At 44.3% G+C, this 18,082-nt stretch overlaps 1 protein-coding gene across 4 annotated transcripts in view; it reads right to left on the reverse strand.

Annotated features, from left to right (window-relative positions):
- Nucleotides 1–5,276: 5,276 nt before the first annotated feature.
- Nucleotides 5,277–18,082, reverse strand: part of MPPED2 (metallophosphoesterase domain containing 2) — a 178,211-nt gene continuing 165,405 nt past the window's right edge. For all 4 annotated transcript variants that reach the window (XM_084893630.1, XM_084893633.1, XM_084893631.1 and 1 more), the window contains 3 exons: nt 12,652–12,767; nt 9,476–9,589; nt 5,277–6,675 (listed from right to left, as the gene is read on the reverse strand). In XM_084893630.1, the coding sequence (XP_084749756.1) occupies nt 6,557–6,675; nt 9,476–9,589; nt 12,652–12,767 (349 nt within the window). In that variant the 3' untranslated portion in view covers nt 5,277–6,556. The remainder of the gene's footprint in view (nt 6,676–9,475; nt 9,590–12,651; nt 12,768–18,082) is intronic.

Here is an 18,082-nt window from a genome sequence, read left to right on the forward strand (position 1 = left end):
ATGTTATCATTGTCACTCAGGATCCATTTCCTAGGTTAGCTGCCAGGGCCAGTCTGAGACTTACAGCCCAGGCCTGCACTTCGCCATGATGATGGCCACGCACATAACTGGAGAAACCTGTGCATCACAGACCCTCACTTTCTTTTATTGCTGTCTTGAACTAGTCTTTAAATCTCTTAATGCTATTTAGCTTCATATATCAATATCTTATTTTCTTCACCAAATTATATGAATCTTTCTTGCCAAAACCTGGGTCTTACAAATAAAGCTTATTACTAGCACAGCACTGGGCTTATAGTATTCAGTAAATATTTGTTGATTTTATCTGTGATTAACTTCTCCTGTCTTTCTCATACACCTGGCTATTGTCTGGCAAACGTTGTGATTAATTCATTAAGAAAGCATTTCTTTAGACCTAGGTGCTGGGAGTGCAGAGGCAGAAGACTTGGCCACGGCTCTGACTTCAGGGAGCACAGGCACACAAGAACAACCAGAACCCGGTGCAGGTGGAAGTACTGCGGGTGGGGAGGGGCTAGGAGCGTATCAAAGGGTGCTGTTCTGGGTATGGGTAGGGGAATTCAGGGAAGGCTTCTAGAAAGTATTAGTCCCTTTAAGCTTGTTGTTAACTAAGCATTATAGCTGGTGTGTGAAAGGGCATGTTAGTGAGCCCAAGCATGGAGCACTGGGTTCCAAGTCATTTGCTATTTCAGGAGCTTCTACTGCAAAGCTCAACCTATTGCCAAGGTCAGCCACTCAGGTCAGGACAGAAATGGGCTATGAAATCTCAGGCCCTTCCCCTTGGTAAGCGGGCTCTGAGAGCATTCAGATGCACCTCATGGTAACTGTGGCTTCATAAAAATCAAAGCTGATTGATGGGCGCAGGCCCTCTGCCTCCATGTGTTTAGTCTGCCCGGGCTTTTAGTACCACTGTGGCTGTGCTTCCTAATGGAAATGCATTTCTCACTCTCACCATTACCCAGATATAGATGCTCTCGGATCTAAAAGGCCATTTACCTCAAGATCTTTGTCTTATAAGGCTTTCCTAATTCAGGAAGGAAGTGAGAAGGAGTCAAGAAGAACCCACCACAAATGTTTTGTCCTGGAGTTCTGAGAGAGAGAGAGAGAGAGAGAGAGAGAGAGAGAGACAGACAGACAGACAGACAGAAATTTAAAGAGTTCAATTTATGTTTGGCTTGAGTTTGCAGCTCCATTATCCTAACTCAGTCCAGTTTGAGGAATTTACTTTCTCTTGTGAAGGACTCTAACCCAGAAAAATAAGCTAAAGGCTTCTTTTGGCTGTGTTTTCTTTTTTAAAGGTTATTGTGATTGACAACATAATAAAATCTTCCATTTATTTAATAGCTCAGTGGGCCCAGGACCCTATTGATATTATCATATCAACTCTTGACATCCATTGTAAAGTAGGAATTATCCCCATTCTATAGGTGTGGAGCACTCTTACGACACCATTGTCTTCCAGACTGGATATACAGATGCATGTTAAAACACATGACGAAGAGCTGTCCAGGTTCAGAGTTAGACAAGGCAGAAACCATGCATCCATCTCTCTTTCAGGAGGAGGAGCTGGGTGCCCACCAGAGTTGTTGTGGATGGACTACTTGACAGGAGCACTCAGAGTCAGATTCTAAGGTTTTTTTTTTTTTTTCTCAAATAATTTGGTTTAATAATAATAATAAGCCACAGATAAGTGGCTTGGTCTCTGCTATAAAATCACATTATGTTTGGCCAAACAGATCTCTCCATCCAACTATGCCTGAATGACAAGCTGAAAAAGCAGTTCATGATCAACAATGCCAATGTGGGGCTCTCTCTTTGATTTGCTGTGTGACCACGGTGGTGCCACTGACCCTCTCTGAACTTCTCATGAGCTGCAGAGGCTAACTTTATACGGGCACCGGGAAAAAGGGAGCCTTGTCAGAGAGGCATTTGAATCAGAGGTTTTCTCTTCTGTGAGAAGATAAGATAGCCCAGCCAGGTGTGGCTCAGCAGTTGAGCGTAGACGCCGGAACCAAAAGGTTACCAGTTCGATTTCCCGTCAGGGCATGTGCCCAGGTTGCGGGCTAGATACCCAGTGGGGGGCATGCAGGAGGCAGCCAATCAATGATTTTCTCTCATCATTGATGTTTCTATCTCTCTCCCTCTCCCTTCCTCTCCAAAATAAATATATATTTAAAACAAAAAACAAAAACAAAAAAAAAGAAAAGAAAAGAAAGGATAGAGACAGAGAGGTAGAGGTGACATCTTCAAAAGGAAGAGAGAGTAGTGCTTAACTTCTGGAAGAGCCATGCTATAGAGTAGGGGTGTCGAACTCAATCAGAGAAGGGGCCAAAATCTAAAATCCAGCCTAAATCGCGGGCCGAATGGTTTACTGAACAGTCATAAACTGACAATGTCATAAACTGACAGCGGAGTGCAGTGATGACAGCACGGTGCGGGCCACATTGCAAGGCCTGGCGGGCTGGATTTGGCCCGCGGGCCTTGTGTTTGACACATGTGCTATAGAGCGAGCAAGTTTACAGCGATCCTCCTACTTCCCTAAGAAGCTGACATGCAGAAATGAGTCTGAAACCGCCTATGAAGCCACCCATTTAGATTCAGAGAAGTAAAGGCTGTCCAGTCCCGGAACTCTCAACACATGGGCCCTCTACCCTCTGCTAAGCAGTGTTCCCAAATGCCTCAGCTCCTAGTCAACTTCTCAAAACAAAGCACAAAGCAACTCACGCTGGCTTAATAATTCAACAAAATGTGCCCAAAACTTTTAGGGAAGTGAGAATAGGGCATGAAAAGATACTGGGAAACAAAAATAATATATGGATGTGGACTCTGTCAAAGCAGCAATTCCTTGCAGGATAACGGTTTGGGGAGGGGAGCAGTAGTCTGGGCACAGCAAGTGTTTTATCTGCAACTGACAGATCCCAAATCCTCTGAGCTTCTGTTTCTCCCTACTTAGGACCTGGGTCACAGTATTTATTTACTTAAGTGATGGAGATGAAGGCAGGCTTAACGCTGGCCACCTGTCGGAATAACAGTACCCTGCCTCTTAAAGGGATTTCAGCAACCCCCGGCAGCCAGCATCTTTATAAGACAATAGAGGATTGGGAGGAAAAAAGTTCACCAATTGAGCTTGCAGGAGATGGTGAGATGTCTTGAAGGGGAGAAAGATGCTAAGATCCAAGGGTGCCATTTAAAGCAACATGAAAGAAGTCAGGCCCCTTCCTACTCAGAGATTAGAAGGGATTTTGCAAACGAGGATACCCAAACCGAAACGTCAGGCCCTCTTATCTGCCTCTTGCAAATGTCCTTGGGCTTCTTCATATCTTTATGAAGGGAGGGTCAGTACGGCTTCCAAGGAATGCAAACAAACACAATTTCTCAGAAATAGCACCACTGTGCCCTGGAGGGGGACGAGCCCACAGACAGGTCCTGCCCAGAGAATCTCAAGGCAGATGGGGGCACCTTATTTAACAAACACACATGCACCATTCCTGGATGCTGGGCAGTGATCTCCAAACATGAACTCATGTTACAAGTGACAACAATTGCACCATCACCTCCGAGACCGTACATACCTGGCCCAAGCTGCAGGGTGCTGGTCGGAGGTGGAGTCTAGGCTCGATGCTCTCGGCCACTGGGCTCTGCTGCAGGCAGGGAGGAGGTGGTTGGCCCTGAGGTTATCACAAAGCTATGCTGATAGGAAATAGCCCGTGTTCTATCAGCTCCGATTTCTGCTCCAGGGACAGGGTGACGAAAAGGGCTTGAATTCCGGAGTCAGACAGACCTGGTTTTGAACCTTCTACTTTCCTAGAGAACGTTATTCAACTCTTGGAACCTAAGTTTCCCATCTATAAAGGGAGGCTTAGGTAACCTCTCCCAGGGTTTTGCGAGGATTAGAAACAAAATCTGAGGCGAGCTCAGCCACGTTGCCTGGTAGTAGAAAGACAGAAAGTCTGTCAAAGCCATTTCTAAGGATTCCTTGTTCCAAGGCCCAGCGGAGTCAGCAGCCGGCCTTGGGACAGTCATTCTGGCCCCACTGGAGGCAGTTCGTGCCTAGGAAGTGATGAACCTGGGGCGGCTGAAAGGAGCTCTGTCTCTGACCCTGTAGATTCTGCAGACTGGCTGCTTCCTGCCCCCACACAGTGGAAAGCAATTTTAGTAAGTGCTAAGCTTAATTAGTTTGTGTCCAGACATGCTTTCAAGGGCTGTGGACGCACACCTGTCATCATGATCAGCCCGTTTCTGGAAAGCCTGCTTTTCCAGAAGCCTGAGCCTAGTTCCTTGGTACAGCGACTGGATGAAATAGCCACTCAGTCCACCTCTCACTCCGGTTCCCTGGAATGGGCCTGAAGCCACAGCCTCTCCTGCTGATGGAGCCAGTGAGAGGGGGGTTTACTGCTCACAGGACGTCTTAACTGCTTTCTGTGGTTGTGAACCACCTCCAGGTGGGAAGCTGGGGTGTCTGCTCTGCTGGCTCAGACAGTGTCCACCACAGGCTCTCGGTGGAACTAAGACAACTCGAGATGACTCTATGTGAGTCTGAGCTGGACTTCTGGCCTAGAACATTCTTTCTATTCTGCTGCTATTGAAATCAAGAATGATTTTCTGGAATTACCCCCAAAGAATCTCTAGTGGGTGGGAAGGACAGGAGATGTGGATGAATGCAGCTGCACAGGCACCGGAATGCAGACTTTGGGGATCTATTGGAGATTCAAAACCATGTTGCTCTTCTTCAATGGCTCTTCAGAGAAAATGAAAAAAGAGGTAACACCGTTTTCCCTGTCCCACTGCCTGCCACCTCCCAGCTGCTGCAGCATCTTAGTGGCACAAATCATTAAAAAAAATGGGGGAGATGACAGCTCTCCTGGGGACAAATGGAAATGTGGAGCGGTTACTCTATTACCCCCTGGTTTGCTTTCTCAGGACCACTCCAGTGCACAATGGAGGCTCCAGACTCCACTGCACGGTCACTCTGTTCCCACGGAAATGACAATGGCCAAAGAGAAATCTTCACCCTTTGAAACCTATGGCAAGATGGATGACAGCATGATGGAAGGAGAAAGTACTCTGAGTGCCTTATCGATCCACCTGACAGCCCTTGAATGGTGGGTAATAAAAATTTATTGAAAATTAGAAAAAAAATGCCGCTGATTCTAATTCTTTTAAAAGGGAGCGCTGATGTTGCATATAAATAACCTCTTTCCCCCTTCCATGGGGCTCAGTCACCATCCTCCCACCAGCCAACCCTCCGAGCAGCACAGTTTTAAAAATCTTGCAATTTTATTTGCATATAAAGGCCGCTAGATATAGAATATCACAATAAATTTAAAGAAACAGCTGCTTTCCTAAATTTCATTAACAAGGTAACATAAAATAGAATAAAGCTCAACAGCATTTACAATGGGAAAACAGAAATGACTATTAGCGACAATATTTTGTGCTAGCGAAGATTGCATCGACACACAGTGCAAAATGGGGGGAGGGAGAGGAAGTAAGAAGACAATTCAGGGCATTTAAATATAAAGGACAACTAAGCCTTATTTTCGTTAGCTTCCATTGCATCCATTTAAGTCTATACACGCCTGTAACTGTACCTAGATTTGACTCAAGCTCTTTAAGACCTTGAGTTCTGAGAAAGTGTGTGAGCTCCTCAGCCTTCGGATGCCTTGCTATACAGCATCCCTTGCAGCTCTACCATCCTTGGCAATAGTAAACTCCTAACTTAGTCATAATACACAAAAAAATACTTATATATATAAACCCATATTTAAAAAGGAGTCTTGCACACTCTTTTTTCTGCACTGCATGAAATACCTGCTCTTGACAGATTCCATTTCCATATTTTTAAAGCTAAAATAATTTAAAAGCAACAAACAAGGAGGCCTTGTATAGCCACAGTATGGATCTCACTAGCTAAGCCATCCTTTAAAACGTGGGCTGGTTTCTTCCCTTGACACAACTTTCTTTCGAGGGAGAGTGTGAGGGGAAGTCTATTTCTTTTATTGAAAGAGTCACATAAATCTGGGCCCCATCTGCAGAAAAGAAGCATGACCAAGAAAACAATAATAACAGAACATCAAAAAAAATAAAATAAAACAGTTCAAACAATACTCTTAAACAGTTGTGCAAATCTGGTTGGTTTTTAAAACACTGCCTACCTGTTTTCTTCTTTCTTCCAGCTTAAAGCATATTAAAATAAGACTTTTTTTTTTTTTTTTTAATCACCTTTTAAAAAGAAAGCTTGGCTGTCCTTTGGCGAGCACTAACAATTTACAATGGCGTGGCCTTTGAGAAAACAGAAGTCATTTTACAAATTCACAATGCTCCTCTGATTTCAAATGGATACCCCATTAAAAAATAATAATAATAATAAAGAAGAAGCACAACCTCTAGTATCATTTTTTGTTGTTGTTGTTCCAGCAATTTACAAAAAGAACTCACAGGATTTGGAAATAAACAAAGTCAGAGAATGTAAATGTATAATTAGAAAAAATGGCAGTTTATAGACCTTCCTTCACATTCCTGTTGGGCATCCAGAGCTTCAGGAATTCTGTGGGTTTGGAAGGTCAAATATAATTGGAGGGTTGGTCGGTTGAAAGCTGACTGTACACGTTGAGGCATTGATGTAGGTTGTGTAACCGTCGGTCATGATGCCGTAACCTGTGGGGAGACAGTGTCACGCTTACTGCCATATACACAGATAACAGTGACTCAATGCAGGGCCACCAGGCAAGGAAAACAAAACAAAAACAATCTTTTCCAGTGGGAAGTGAGACGACATTCACTGGAGCCTCCTCAGACATAACCGCTTTCAGAAGCGGCCTCCAGATTTTATTCTACTTTCTTAAAAAGGAGAATTCTCTACTTCAAAGAAAAGTGTCGTGTCCCCCCCCCCCCCCCCCTTATTTAAATACTAGATCTGTCAGGAAAAGGGCTGTAAAATGCCTTTACTAGGGAGAATGTAAAAATATAAAAAAAATTTCCCCCTCTTTTCAGAATAGGATTTTCATTTCAAAGCCCTATGCCCAAGAACTGCTGAGTTCTAGGGGCTGAATGAGTAACATAAACTCAGGGACACAGCCACCCACACCCCACTAGACTTCCAGACGAATGAAGGAGGAGAGGAGGCTATGAAATAATATCTACACTGCCTCCAAGGAAGAAAACAAGAAGGGACCCTATCTTACTTGAACTGTGTGGCTTGGATCTGAATTCCATTTCATTCAAAAGAGTCAAGTAATCAAAGGTCCAAGTGACTTGGAGAAACATCACATAAGACACAGCTTCTTAAGCTCACCTGGACACCAGCTTACACTAAAACACTTCCCATGGGCAGTAAATCCCCTGTGACCTACTGCAAGAGAGCTAGGACAGTTTCTCTGGGTCTTTGGTACGTACAAATCCTTTTATAATGTTTAACACGTTGGAAGTTTCAGCATGTTTGCCGATTTGCACATTTCCCTGGCTACCTTGTTTGCTGAAAGCCACTGCAATGAAGTGTGTAACTCTATGTTGCTATCAGGCTTCACGGCGCTAAAAAATATGCCTTTGCAAAAATAAAATGACCAGGACTTACAGAAATAACTGAAAAGGATTTTTTTTTTTTTTTTTTTTTTTTTTTTTTTTTTTTTTTTTTTTTTACTCTCTCCCCCTTTCAAATTGCTACAATTTCTCCACGTGAGCCTGTGGAGAGCTTAATGAGGGTCAATGGAAAACTCTCTTAAGAAAAGAAAAGAGGCATTTAAACTGTGCACTGTTTAGTTCTGGGGTCAGAAAGTCTTGTTATCTCTCTCCATCAGGAGGCTGGTATTTGCCCTCTCTCTGCCCTCTTCGGCTGTCTTAAGCGAATAAAATCGAGACAAGTTTATTTGAATATGATCTCTTTTCTCTTTAAGCAAGGTTATTATTTTGGGACTTCAGTGGAATTCCCCAATTGTCTGGATAGTTTAAAGCTAACAAATGATTAAAAAAAAAAAAAAAAAAAAAGCTGAAATGCAAACCCATAGGCATGCTGCAGGAATCCAAACTTTATCACTGCCCCTAGAAATGCTGTTTAGACATGAACTCCCATGTCCCCAACCCCACATCATGCATCAAGCCTTAGAGAGAGGTGTGCTCCCACAGCTCGGTCAGGGCAGGGTGACACCACCCTTGGGGAGCTGCACCCCTGCTTTCTATCCACTCAGCTGGGGCCTGCCCTTGGAGCTCGCTTACTCTCTCTGGCCTCAGTAGAATGGCTTCCAATATGCTCTTTATTACCTGCCTAAACCAGGAAGGCACTGGATTTGTGGGCTTTGAAAAGCAAACATATTTGTGGATTTGTTTTTGCTTCATCGAGCACACAGACCTAAACACCTCAAATGCAGATTTCTGAATAACTTTAGAGAACAGCTATGCACAGGAGATGGAGAGAATATGGTGGTTGCCTCAGTACACATACCCTCTGCACAAGACGTGTGTAACTGGGGGAGTGTGGCAGGGCCAGAAATCAAAGGCCCAGGAAAGAGGGCTCAGTTCCCACTGGTTTGCAAAACGGAGGACAGACAAAACATAGTGAAGGTCCCTTTCAGGTTTCGTGAACTTGACTCCAGCTTACTCGGAAAAGCAGAAAACGGGTAACTGGACCAGTTCCCATTTAGGGGAGATTTAATTATTCTGTTTAACCTCAGCCGGAGCTAATAGTGCTAACGATTTCTGAGAAGTCTGAAATGGTTTCCTGAGGTTAGCAAGAAAATTTCTACGTGCAAATGCACTGGTTCCTGCCACTTCGTTCTACAGCTCTCTCTGCACGTCCAAAGTGTGTGTGTGTGTTTATTTCAAAGAGGAAGGGAGAGGGTGAGAGAGATAGAAACATCAGTGACAAGAGAGAAACATTGATAGGCTGCCTCCTGCATTCCCCCCACATGGGGTCAAGCCCACAACCCAGGCATGTGCCCTGACCAGGAATTGAACCATGACCTCCTGATTCATAGGTCCATGCTCAACCACTGAGTCATGCTGGTTAGTTTTTGAAGACTGTCTTGTTTTCCTAAGTTGCTGTGAAACTCGGTATGCAGAAGTAAGAAGAGGCCATGGGAGTTATTTACTAGTAGTCTAACAACCTTGAAGAAAAAAGCTGTCCTTTATACTCCATGGCTGTTCTACTGCAGTAGTTATCAAAAATTCATCATCAGAACCCCAAACCCCAGAAGCTATCTGGGAGAAGTCTGGGTTTTCTCTAAGGTGGGCCAGACACCTGGTTCCTTCTCTCTGTTTAAAATAGAGTGGCTCCATATAAAATATTTATCAGCTTATGTTCAGGTGTTTCTCCTAACATTTTATGTGATGAAAGGGTTCCGCTGGTAGAAAGACTTTGAAAACCACTGCTCCAGTGACTCCCCCGGCGGCCAAGATCCCCACTGTGGAAGGAGATCACGGGTCATGACACAACATGTCATGAACTCCTTTCTTCTAGTCTTACCTTCGTGAATTCCGCCAAACACGTGGAGCTTGGGCCGGACTCGCCTCTGCACTGTGTTTAAGAGCTCCACACAGCCCACTCTCTGAAGCTCCTTTGGAACCCAGTCTCGAAAACCTAAGGGCAAAATGCAATCAATACTCTTCATTTTCTTTCTTCAGGTAAGGCTTCATTTAGACTTTCAGGAAGCCATAACTCACAGAAGGTTTATTACATTATCTGTAATCCTAGCCTCCCCATTAAAGCTCACAATGGCTTTTAAGGACTTTCACTCATCACTTTGTCTTCTTTAGGTTCTTGGAAAAAAAATTTTTGGGTTTCCTTTTTCTTTTTTTCCCCTTCCTGTTAATTAACTCCCCCCCCCCCCCACCCTCCCCGTGAGGGATTTGATTTATTCAGCCATGGGTTTCAAATCTTCTTCATGGGCCCAATGACATTTATTCCCGGCAGTTCCATAATATCTCTTTGTCTCCCAATTCCGTTCCTTTCCTTTTTGATTATACCTTAGCAGTTTATTTCCAAGATAATTCGAAGACAAGGTGGGAGGCACTGCCTGCCAACTGGCCACAGGATACCTTGCTCTCTTTAGACACATCGAATCTTAACCCTTCAAGGTTCCTGATGACCTAAGCTTGGGAACGCCATGTTCCTCCTCCTCCAGCCTCCTCTCTAACGATAGGCAACAATGGTGACCTTGCGATGGCAAGCTGGGCGCCAGGGCTAATTGCCTATCCTTATGTAAAAGCCACTTAGTTCTACACTTAATGCAGAAAATCCATAAAAACTGACATCAATTATAGCAAAAGTCAGCTATTTGAATGATTATGATCCACATGCCTCAACAGGATGGGGCATCAAGAAGGCAGGTGGGATGAAAGGCTAAACCATAATCAGTGGGAATCCATTCCATACCTCCATTAGGTGATTTCTATTATTTAGAAATGATCCAGCACAAAGGGACAGACAAGTTTATTCCACTTTGGCGAGACTGGGGAAATGAAGATTTAGCATCTTTGCAAAGACACGTTCCCTGGAGTGTGGGCAATGGCTAGAGAGTCTGGGAAGAACATCAGATAAAAGTGGGGGCCCCACAAAAACCCTACCGTGGGTTTTAAACTTTGTTAATGAGAGGAGAAAGTCCTTAGTTCACAGCAATTGGCATATTCCCTGTTCTTTCGTAGATGTGTTTTTCTTGAAGGGGTTAGAGATCTCATTTCATATATAATATCCAGAGAAAACACCTTACTCACAACATAATAGTAAAGTCCTATATTATGGTGGCTTCCCTTCCCCCAAGGGGAAATTTCAAGGTCAACCCCCAACCCCCAACCCCCACTCCCACCTCCCAATCCAATATTTCCATAAGAATTCCAATCACTGTACTTTTATTTTGGAACTCCAGAGCTTACTGGACTCTAAGCACAGCCACTCTCTGGACACTTCATTTTTACTACAAAGAGAGAGATGGTAGCCTCCCTTATAAGGACACCTAAATTCTTAGGAGGCTAGAATTCAGACTCACTGATATTGCCACTTACTTTTGCACCAAAATTAATGACTTGATGAAATATGTGGATGACTCCATCTGTCCAAAGTTATATTCCGAATAAAACTTCAGGCATGTAAACGCTGAGGATGCCCAAGTCCCTTCCAATAAACAGCCAATGGGGAATCATGCCTGTACCCAACCAGGCTGCTTGGGGAAAGCACCAAGTTGGCTGGGATGCCATTGCTGGAGGATCTCACTGGGTAACTCAGGTATTTCACTACAGCAACTTACAGCTGTAGTTAGTCTCTAATGTTGCAAAATACGGAAATGAATTAGTTTTGACTTGATAAAGATTGTGCATAAGTAAAATCTTTTAAACTATGGGATGGGGTACTCTGGAAGAGGGAAAAAGCATGGGCGTGGTGGTTCTGAAGCATTGAAAACGTCAGAAGTGTACAAATCTACGCTCGCCCATCTGCAACAGACCTGGCGCCCTTCTCCTGCTTTTCCAGCATTGAAATGTGCCACCAGCTCATCGCCCTTCTGCCATGTCCTTGTGGCACACAGAACACTGTAATGGCGGGAAAGCAGCACTCAGCTGTTTGGTGGCGAAAATATCCACAAAGATTAAATTCTTATTAGGGGATGACTGTTAGGTTTTTATTTTAGGGGCTCATAGAGGAAGAAAGTGACATGGGTAACGACCCCAAACCACAGGGAAAAAGTTGGTAAAATCATTTATTTCTGTAGTAAGTGTTCCCCAGCCTCCACTTTCCAAATCAATGTGATTGAGAAAACTTTTCTAGTACACCTACACATTTGCTAAGAGGGTATGTGTTTGTTTGTTTGTTTTTTTACCACAATTTGGAAAGAAAATTCTCCTACTAAAAGGGAAGCACCTGAACTTTCTGAGCACAACTTAGTTTGACGAGGGAGGGTCCTGAGTAGATGGGGGGTTAAGGTGGTAGTCATGTTTGGAAAATCTGTGTGGCTAAGCCATACCATTCATAAGCTCATGAGTAACTAGAGGATATTATGTAAATTAAATGGTCAGCTTTTGCCTTTTGACCTATAATCTGGGTAACCAAAGGTGGCCTGGAAGCACCCCGGCAATCTACACCTGGATGTGGGCTCCATATAGGTATAGGCTGAGCATCCTTAAGTAAAATTCAACCTAAGTCCACATGTAACACCTTAGCCAAAAGAAATAATGAAAAGGTCCTTTTCTCACATAATCAGCAAACTTTAAAGATTTCCCAGGTATACTATGATATGGAAAAAAAAAATAAAGAGCTCCTTTACGCAAAAGTTTCCTTCATTTCACTACCAAGCAAAAGCCCCATGATTGAAAAATTCCTGTCTTCCTTCCATTCCCCATCCCCTTACTCCAAAGTGAATACACTTCTTAAAATAAATTATCGAGCTCAAAAGACTGTGGCACTCCATACTCATTTGATTTTCCCTGACTTGACTAATTCAAAAAATTTAATTTCAAGAACACCTGTAAGCCCAGCAGAACTGCTGAGTTTAATTATCATACTGGGCTTCTTTAAAGACATCCACACTTTTCTTTTTGTAGTCACTTAAAAAAAAAGAAAGAAACAATATTATGTCCCTGAAACATTTATTCATTATGCCTGGGGGAAAAAGGTGTCTTGTACCACAAAAGGAAAACCTTTGCTTCACTTACCTAGAGGAGGTCCGTGTGTCATGAGAATGTCGATGCCCTCGGGAATGAGGTTCCACTTGTCCAGCAGAGACTGACCTCTGGGTAGGTTAAAGCCCCATCCATTAAACCACGGGGTCCTTGGGGGAGATAACACACATGTATGTCATCAGGCCAGCAGTGCCCCTTTCTGTCCTGCAATATCCCTCTCTCGCACATTCCCCCAGGTTTGCATGGCTCTCTTTTCTCGTTTTGATGGTTGGCCCTGGCAGCGGGATGCTTTTTTGTTGACCGCTTCAAAACCAATCCATTGGAGAGCCGGTGTGGAGCCTGCAAATGGTTCAACTAGAAAGGGGCACACTAGCCTTTGAGGTTGAGACTTTCCCAGCAGACTTCCATCAAAATCTTCACAATGCTTTGTCTTCCCCCAAACTTCAGTGCTTCCTAAGACGCTCCGCCCAGATCCGATGCATTCCCACCCTTCCTGGAATGCCTCAGAGCTAAGACATTCCATCAGTCAATACCTCTTTTCCCCATCACTGTGGAACTACTTCCCCAGGAAGATGCTCACTAAAGTCCTTGGAGAGAGGGACAAGTGCTCTGAAGGCAGAAACCTCTGTATGTGGAGAACACCTTGGACTGGGGATGCTGGGAAAAACATGGGGGCTCAGGGGTGAGAAGGGGCACAGTGAACAAAAGTCCAAGGTGGAATTTTCTTCCTGTTACCAAAGGGAAGATTTCTGGGGGCATCCCTGGTCACTCTGGAATCGACTCTCCTGACAGTGAGTGTGAGCAGCGGTCCCTCCACCCCTAGGAACTTGTATTTCTAGAAATGAGGTTCTGGGATCAATGCTACTCGGGGTGGGGTAAGAGGGGGCAGTATTTTTATCCATCCAGTGAGCATTTCTAACTGGACTGAAAATGTCCCTACCATTTATCATTAACAGGAGAATGATCAATTTTTCTCTACAAATACCACAGGCTAAATGACATCAGAACAGAGCAGTTCCCAATGCTGTCCTATTCCCAAATACCTAGCTATAACCATTAGTTTTTGAAACCGATTCTTTTCGGCTATAGGAAAATTCCAATTTGCTACAGCGTACATATAAAAGACAAGTTGGCCAATTTTCTGGTTTAGCCTTTCCTCCTTCAGCTTAAGCTGCCTCTTCCATGCCTACCGAAAGAGGTAAGCCCTGAGTACAAAGTCACCTGGGCAGTCACAGCTAATTAATTACACAAGGTGCATTCTTATTCAAAGCCAGTCTTGGCCCAGATCAATCAGCTTCTCTCAAGACTCTGAACTCGGAAAACTCTGACCCAGCATTTATTTGGTGGTGGACATGCGTAGTCAAGGCAACTAAAAGCCATGTAAAAGTCCATGTTACAGGTGAGAATCTCAGTTCCCCGATGAGGTTTGAGAGAGAAAGTTCCAGAGATAAGAGACTGTGAGAAAAAGAGAAACCAATTAAGTATCTGGTTCCTAACTGCTTTCCAAGTTCCTAAGCCATCCTCAGGAAGTTATTTGTAATAACAATAGTAATACTATAACAATAATAATAATAATTATTAAAGCTATTTTTTATTGTTTATGTCACTGTACTCTGTATTTACATATTTAAACCTCAGAACAAGCTCACGATGTGGGTAAGATTTCAAGTAAATACAACCAATGATTGTATATAAACCCAAGCAGACTGGTTCCAAAACACATACTCTTAACCACCATGCAATTCCTGTTTATATACTGGTACTACCTGAATTAACTTCCAACTTTCTGGCTGTGGGCGACCCTTTTCTGTACTCTTTCAAGGTTGAGTGTTTTGTTGCTTGAAGCCAAATGCCTTCTCAACTAGAATAATATATCTATGGTATGGTTCTGAAATCCAGCAATGAGATGGTGAAATGGACAGCAGTAAGATGGTGCAGTGGACACCAATGGTTTTGCCTGTACAGCTTTTTCCTCTTTCTTTTGGTAACAGCATCCGAATTGCCTGGGAACTGTCTTAGCCACCACACAAATAACCTGGCTTGAAAATCAAACCCCCGCCAAGAAAGCCAAGGATCAGAATGCCTTAATGACACTGTTGGACATGGGGATCAAATCAGTCACATGTTCCTTCCAAGTGCATAAACCAGAAAACAAAAACAAAAACCGTTCTTTTATCAGCTTAAGTCAGCTCCTGCTTCTTGCATCTCAAAGAGACCTAATACGTATTGCATTTAATGTAAAAATGACCTGCGTGCCTACAATGGGCAATGATCTCTCCCCACCCCCAAGATGGTTATGCTCCATTCTTGGAACCTGAAAACACATTACCTTACATGGCAAAGGGGAATTAAGGTTGCCATGGAGTTCAGGAGCTAATCAGCTGACCCTAAGAGAGGGCAATTATCCTGGGTTATTAGGAGGCCCGATGGAGCCACAAGGATCCCTGAAAGTGGAAGAGGGAAACAGGAGATTGAGTGATGCAGGTAAAAAGGACTCAACCTGCCGTTGCCGGCTTTGAGGCCGGAGGAAGAGGAGCACAAGCCAAGGAATGTGGGCAGCCTCTAGAAACCGGGAAAGATAAGGACAGAGAAGGAATTCTCCCACGGAGCCTCCAGAAAGGAACCCGACCCTGCTGACTCCTAGATTGCAGCCTCACAAGACCATGTCAGACCCCTGACCTACAGACTGTAAGGTCATAAATACGTGTTGGTTTAAGCCACTGCATCTGTGGTGATGTGTTACAGCAACAATAGGAAACCAATACAGTATGTAAAATGTCTGAGCTGGCTATAGAGTTCAGGGACTGAGTGGCCTTGGCCTCATGTACTACACAGCATGTTTAATCAAGGCAGCCCTTCCACAGGCCTTGCTCAGTTAGATGCAATGCAGATGGTTTCCTCAGAGGAGAAGGCAGTGCTGGCTTTCTTATCCAGTCTGCCAGGAGGCACTGGGCATCGCAGGCCTGTGGACGGTGTCAGGGAGATCCTTCCAGAGTTCAATCAGTCCGTCCCGTTCTCTCTTGTCTTCTAGGCCTCCTTGCCCGCAGAATCTGACACATTTTTATTAGGGTCTAAAAAAGCAGAGCTTTCCCAGTTTGAGATGCCCATCCTTCCCCTGCATTTTACAATGACCCTTTTCCATGATTTGTCTTAAAAGGAAAAAGAAAATGAGAGAAAAGGCAAGTTTAGAACCCAATGAAAACTCCAGTAAGCATTTTGGCCCACGGGAGAGAAAAATAAGCAAAAACATCTGTTCTCCTAGATTTTGAAAACAAGCTTCTGGGTCTCTGGTCCCTGCCTGAATGGCAAATAAAGAAGGATTTGAAAGCGCCCCAAGCACACCCAAGTCGTTGGTACAATGAGGGGCTCTGATTTCGCTGCCAGGGTCTGTCTGCGGGCAGCCTCCGAACCCCCACACCATCCCAGGGGCTTCCAGCCTCAAAGAAACAGGACTTCATTTTTTTCAGTCTTTCCAGTTTTCTCCCACAGAAATTTTTTTCTTAGAAACCCACAACCCTGTCCCCCCAGGAAATGCTCAGTTTTACAACTGCACTACAAAAGATTATAACAGGCCCATGGTCTACAGACGCCCAAATTTCATTTGGCTAATGTTGAGCTTGTGACAAAACCCAGGAGTTCCCAAGTGAAGGGTCCACCTCAGAAATGCCTGGCTTTTATTTGGACTCAAACCTGTATGTGTACGAGAGCAACAGGGAATTAAGTTGTAGGAAGGGGAACATTTATCAAGGCCCTGATGTGCTTTCCATAGGGGTTTTGCACGGACTATTAAATTTGATTTCTCACGACAATCCTTGAGCTAGGTATTAACAGCTTTATTTTTAGAGGGGAAAAAAAAAAAAGCAAAAAAAAAGCTGACGATTAGTAATGTCATGGAACTCGCAAGCTCGGATTTAAACCCAGATCTACTAGCTCAAAAGCCTGTGCTTTTTCCTTGCACAACGCTGAAATAAAACCGTGTAGCCCAATTCCAGTTAGGATATCACTCCCATAAAGTCAAAACAGGGCTGCTCCATACAGTCTCTCAGGCTGGGCACTGTACAACCCTGGAAGGTGCCTGGCATCATAAAACAAAGTGTGACTTCAGCAATGTTGCTGTGGCTTTTCTGGGATTTTTTTGTACCTCTAGATCAGGGGTGGGGAACCTTTTTTACTGCTGAGGGCCGTCCGGATATTTATAACATCATTGAAGGGCCATACAAAATTATCAACTTAGCCTAAACCAGTTTGGCTCAGTGGATAGAGCATTGGCCTGCAGACTGAAGGGTCCCAAGTTCGATCCCGGTCAAGGGCATGTACCTTGGTCGGGTAAGGGGTGTGCAGGAGGCAGCTGATCGATGCTTATCTCTCATTGATGTTTCTAACTCTCTATCCCTCTCCCTTCCTCTCTGTAAAAAAATCAATAAAATATATTTTTTAAATTATCAACTTAAAAATTAGGCTGCTATATTTGGCCAAATGTTTAGTAATTCACCCTAATGCTTTGGCAAATATACAGCCCCTGGGTGGGACATCCCCCACCCCTGCTGTAGATCCTTTAGGTACGGCCTTTTCCACAAGACATAGGCCAGGGAATGGGAAAAACAGCCCAGGGGTGGGTCCCAGCGTTATCCCAGCTTGGCACAATAAATGGGGCATACAGATGTGGGGAGACCCAGGTGCTAATTCTCCTTCTAGGGTCAATTCACTAACTCACGTGGACCTTAAAGAAGGATCCCCCCAGGCCCTTTTCCTCTTCTGAGACATGAATGAGTGGGTGGGTTTGATTACTGCTTTTCAGGATTGCTTTTAGGTTGCAGACATCCTTTGCAGAAGCCTGTACCCAAAGCAGGTACCAGCAGGGGCGCTCTTGCTGGGGGACTCGGAAGAAGCTCTGGACCTGCTGGCTCACCCAGCCCCTCTTCCTTCTGACCTACACCTCTGAGCACACCTCTGGGAAAGCCTGGCCCTTCAGGATCTTCCTAGGAGCCCAAACCCTAACATTCCAGAATTCTGTGCAGACCATCTGAGTAAATTCTGTGAATCACTTTCAATGAATTACCTAAATTGCCTGTACAGGACTGAATCCAATGTGCGAGAAATAACTACATAATCACTACACAGAGGAGAGACAGAATGTGTCAGCCTGAACGAAGGATGCTTTGTCCAGTTGAGTTTCAACCTACGACCCCACCCCAAGAGTGAGCCCATCAGGGGTTCTTTGGCAAATACGTGCTGCAGTCACATCGCAGTCAACCTCCAGAGCCCCACCGTGGGTTTTGTTCTGTAGCGATGGGGTCCGGGGGAGAAGGAGGAGGGAGGAATCCAAGGGAACAATGTCGACTGCCTCGGCCAAGGACTTAATAATTAGCGCCCACTAACAAATACCACATGGGAACCAACTTGTAAGGAGACGTCCCACAAAGCGCCCTTTTGCCAGTGGGCCAATCGCAGCTCCCAACCTCTC

The sequence above is a fragment of the Pipistrellus hanaki genome (assembly GCF_964339955.1).
Source record: "Pipistrellus hanaki genome assembly, chromosome: 9".
NCBI classification, from domain to species: domain Eukaryota; kingdom Metazoa; phylum Chordata; class Mammalia; order Chiroptera; family Vespertilionidae; genus Pipistrellus; species Pipistrellus hanaki.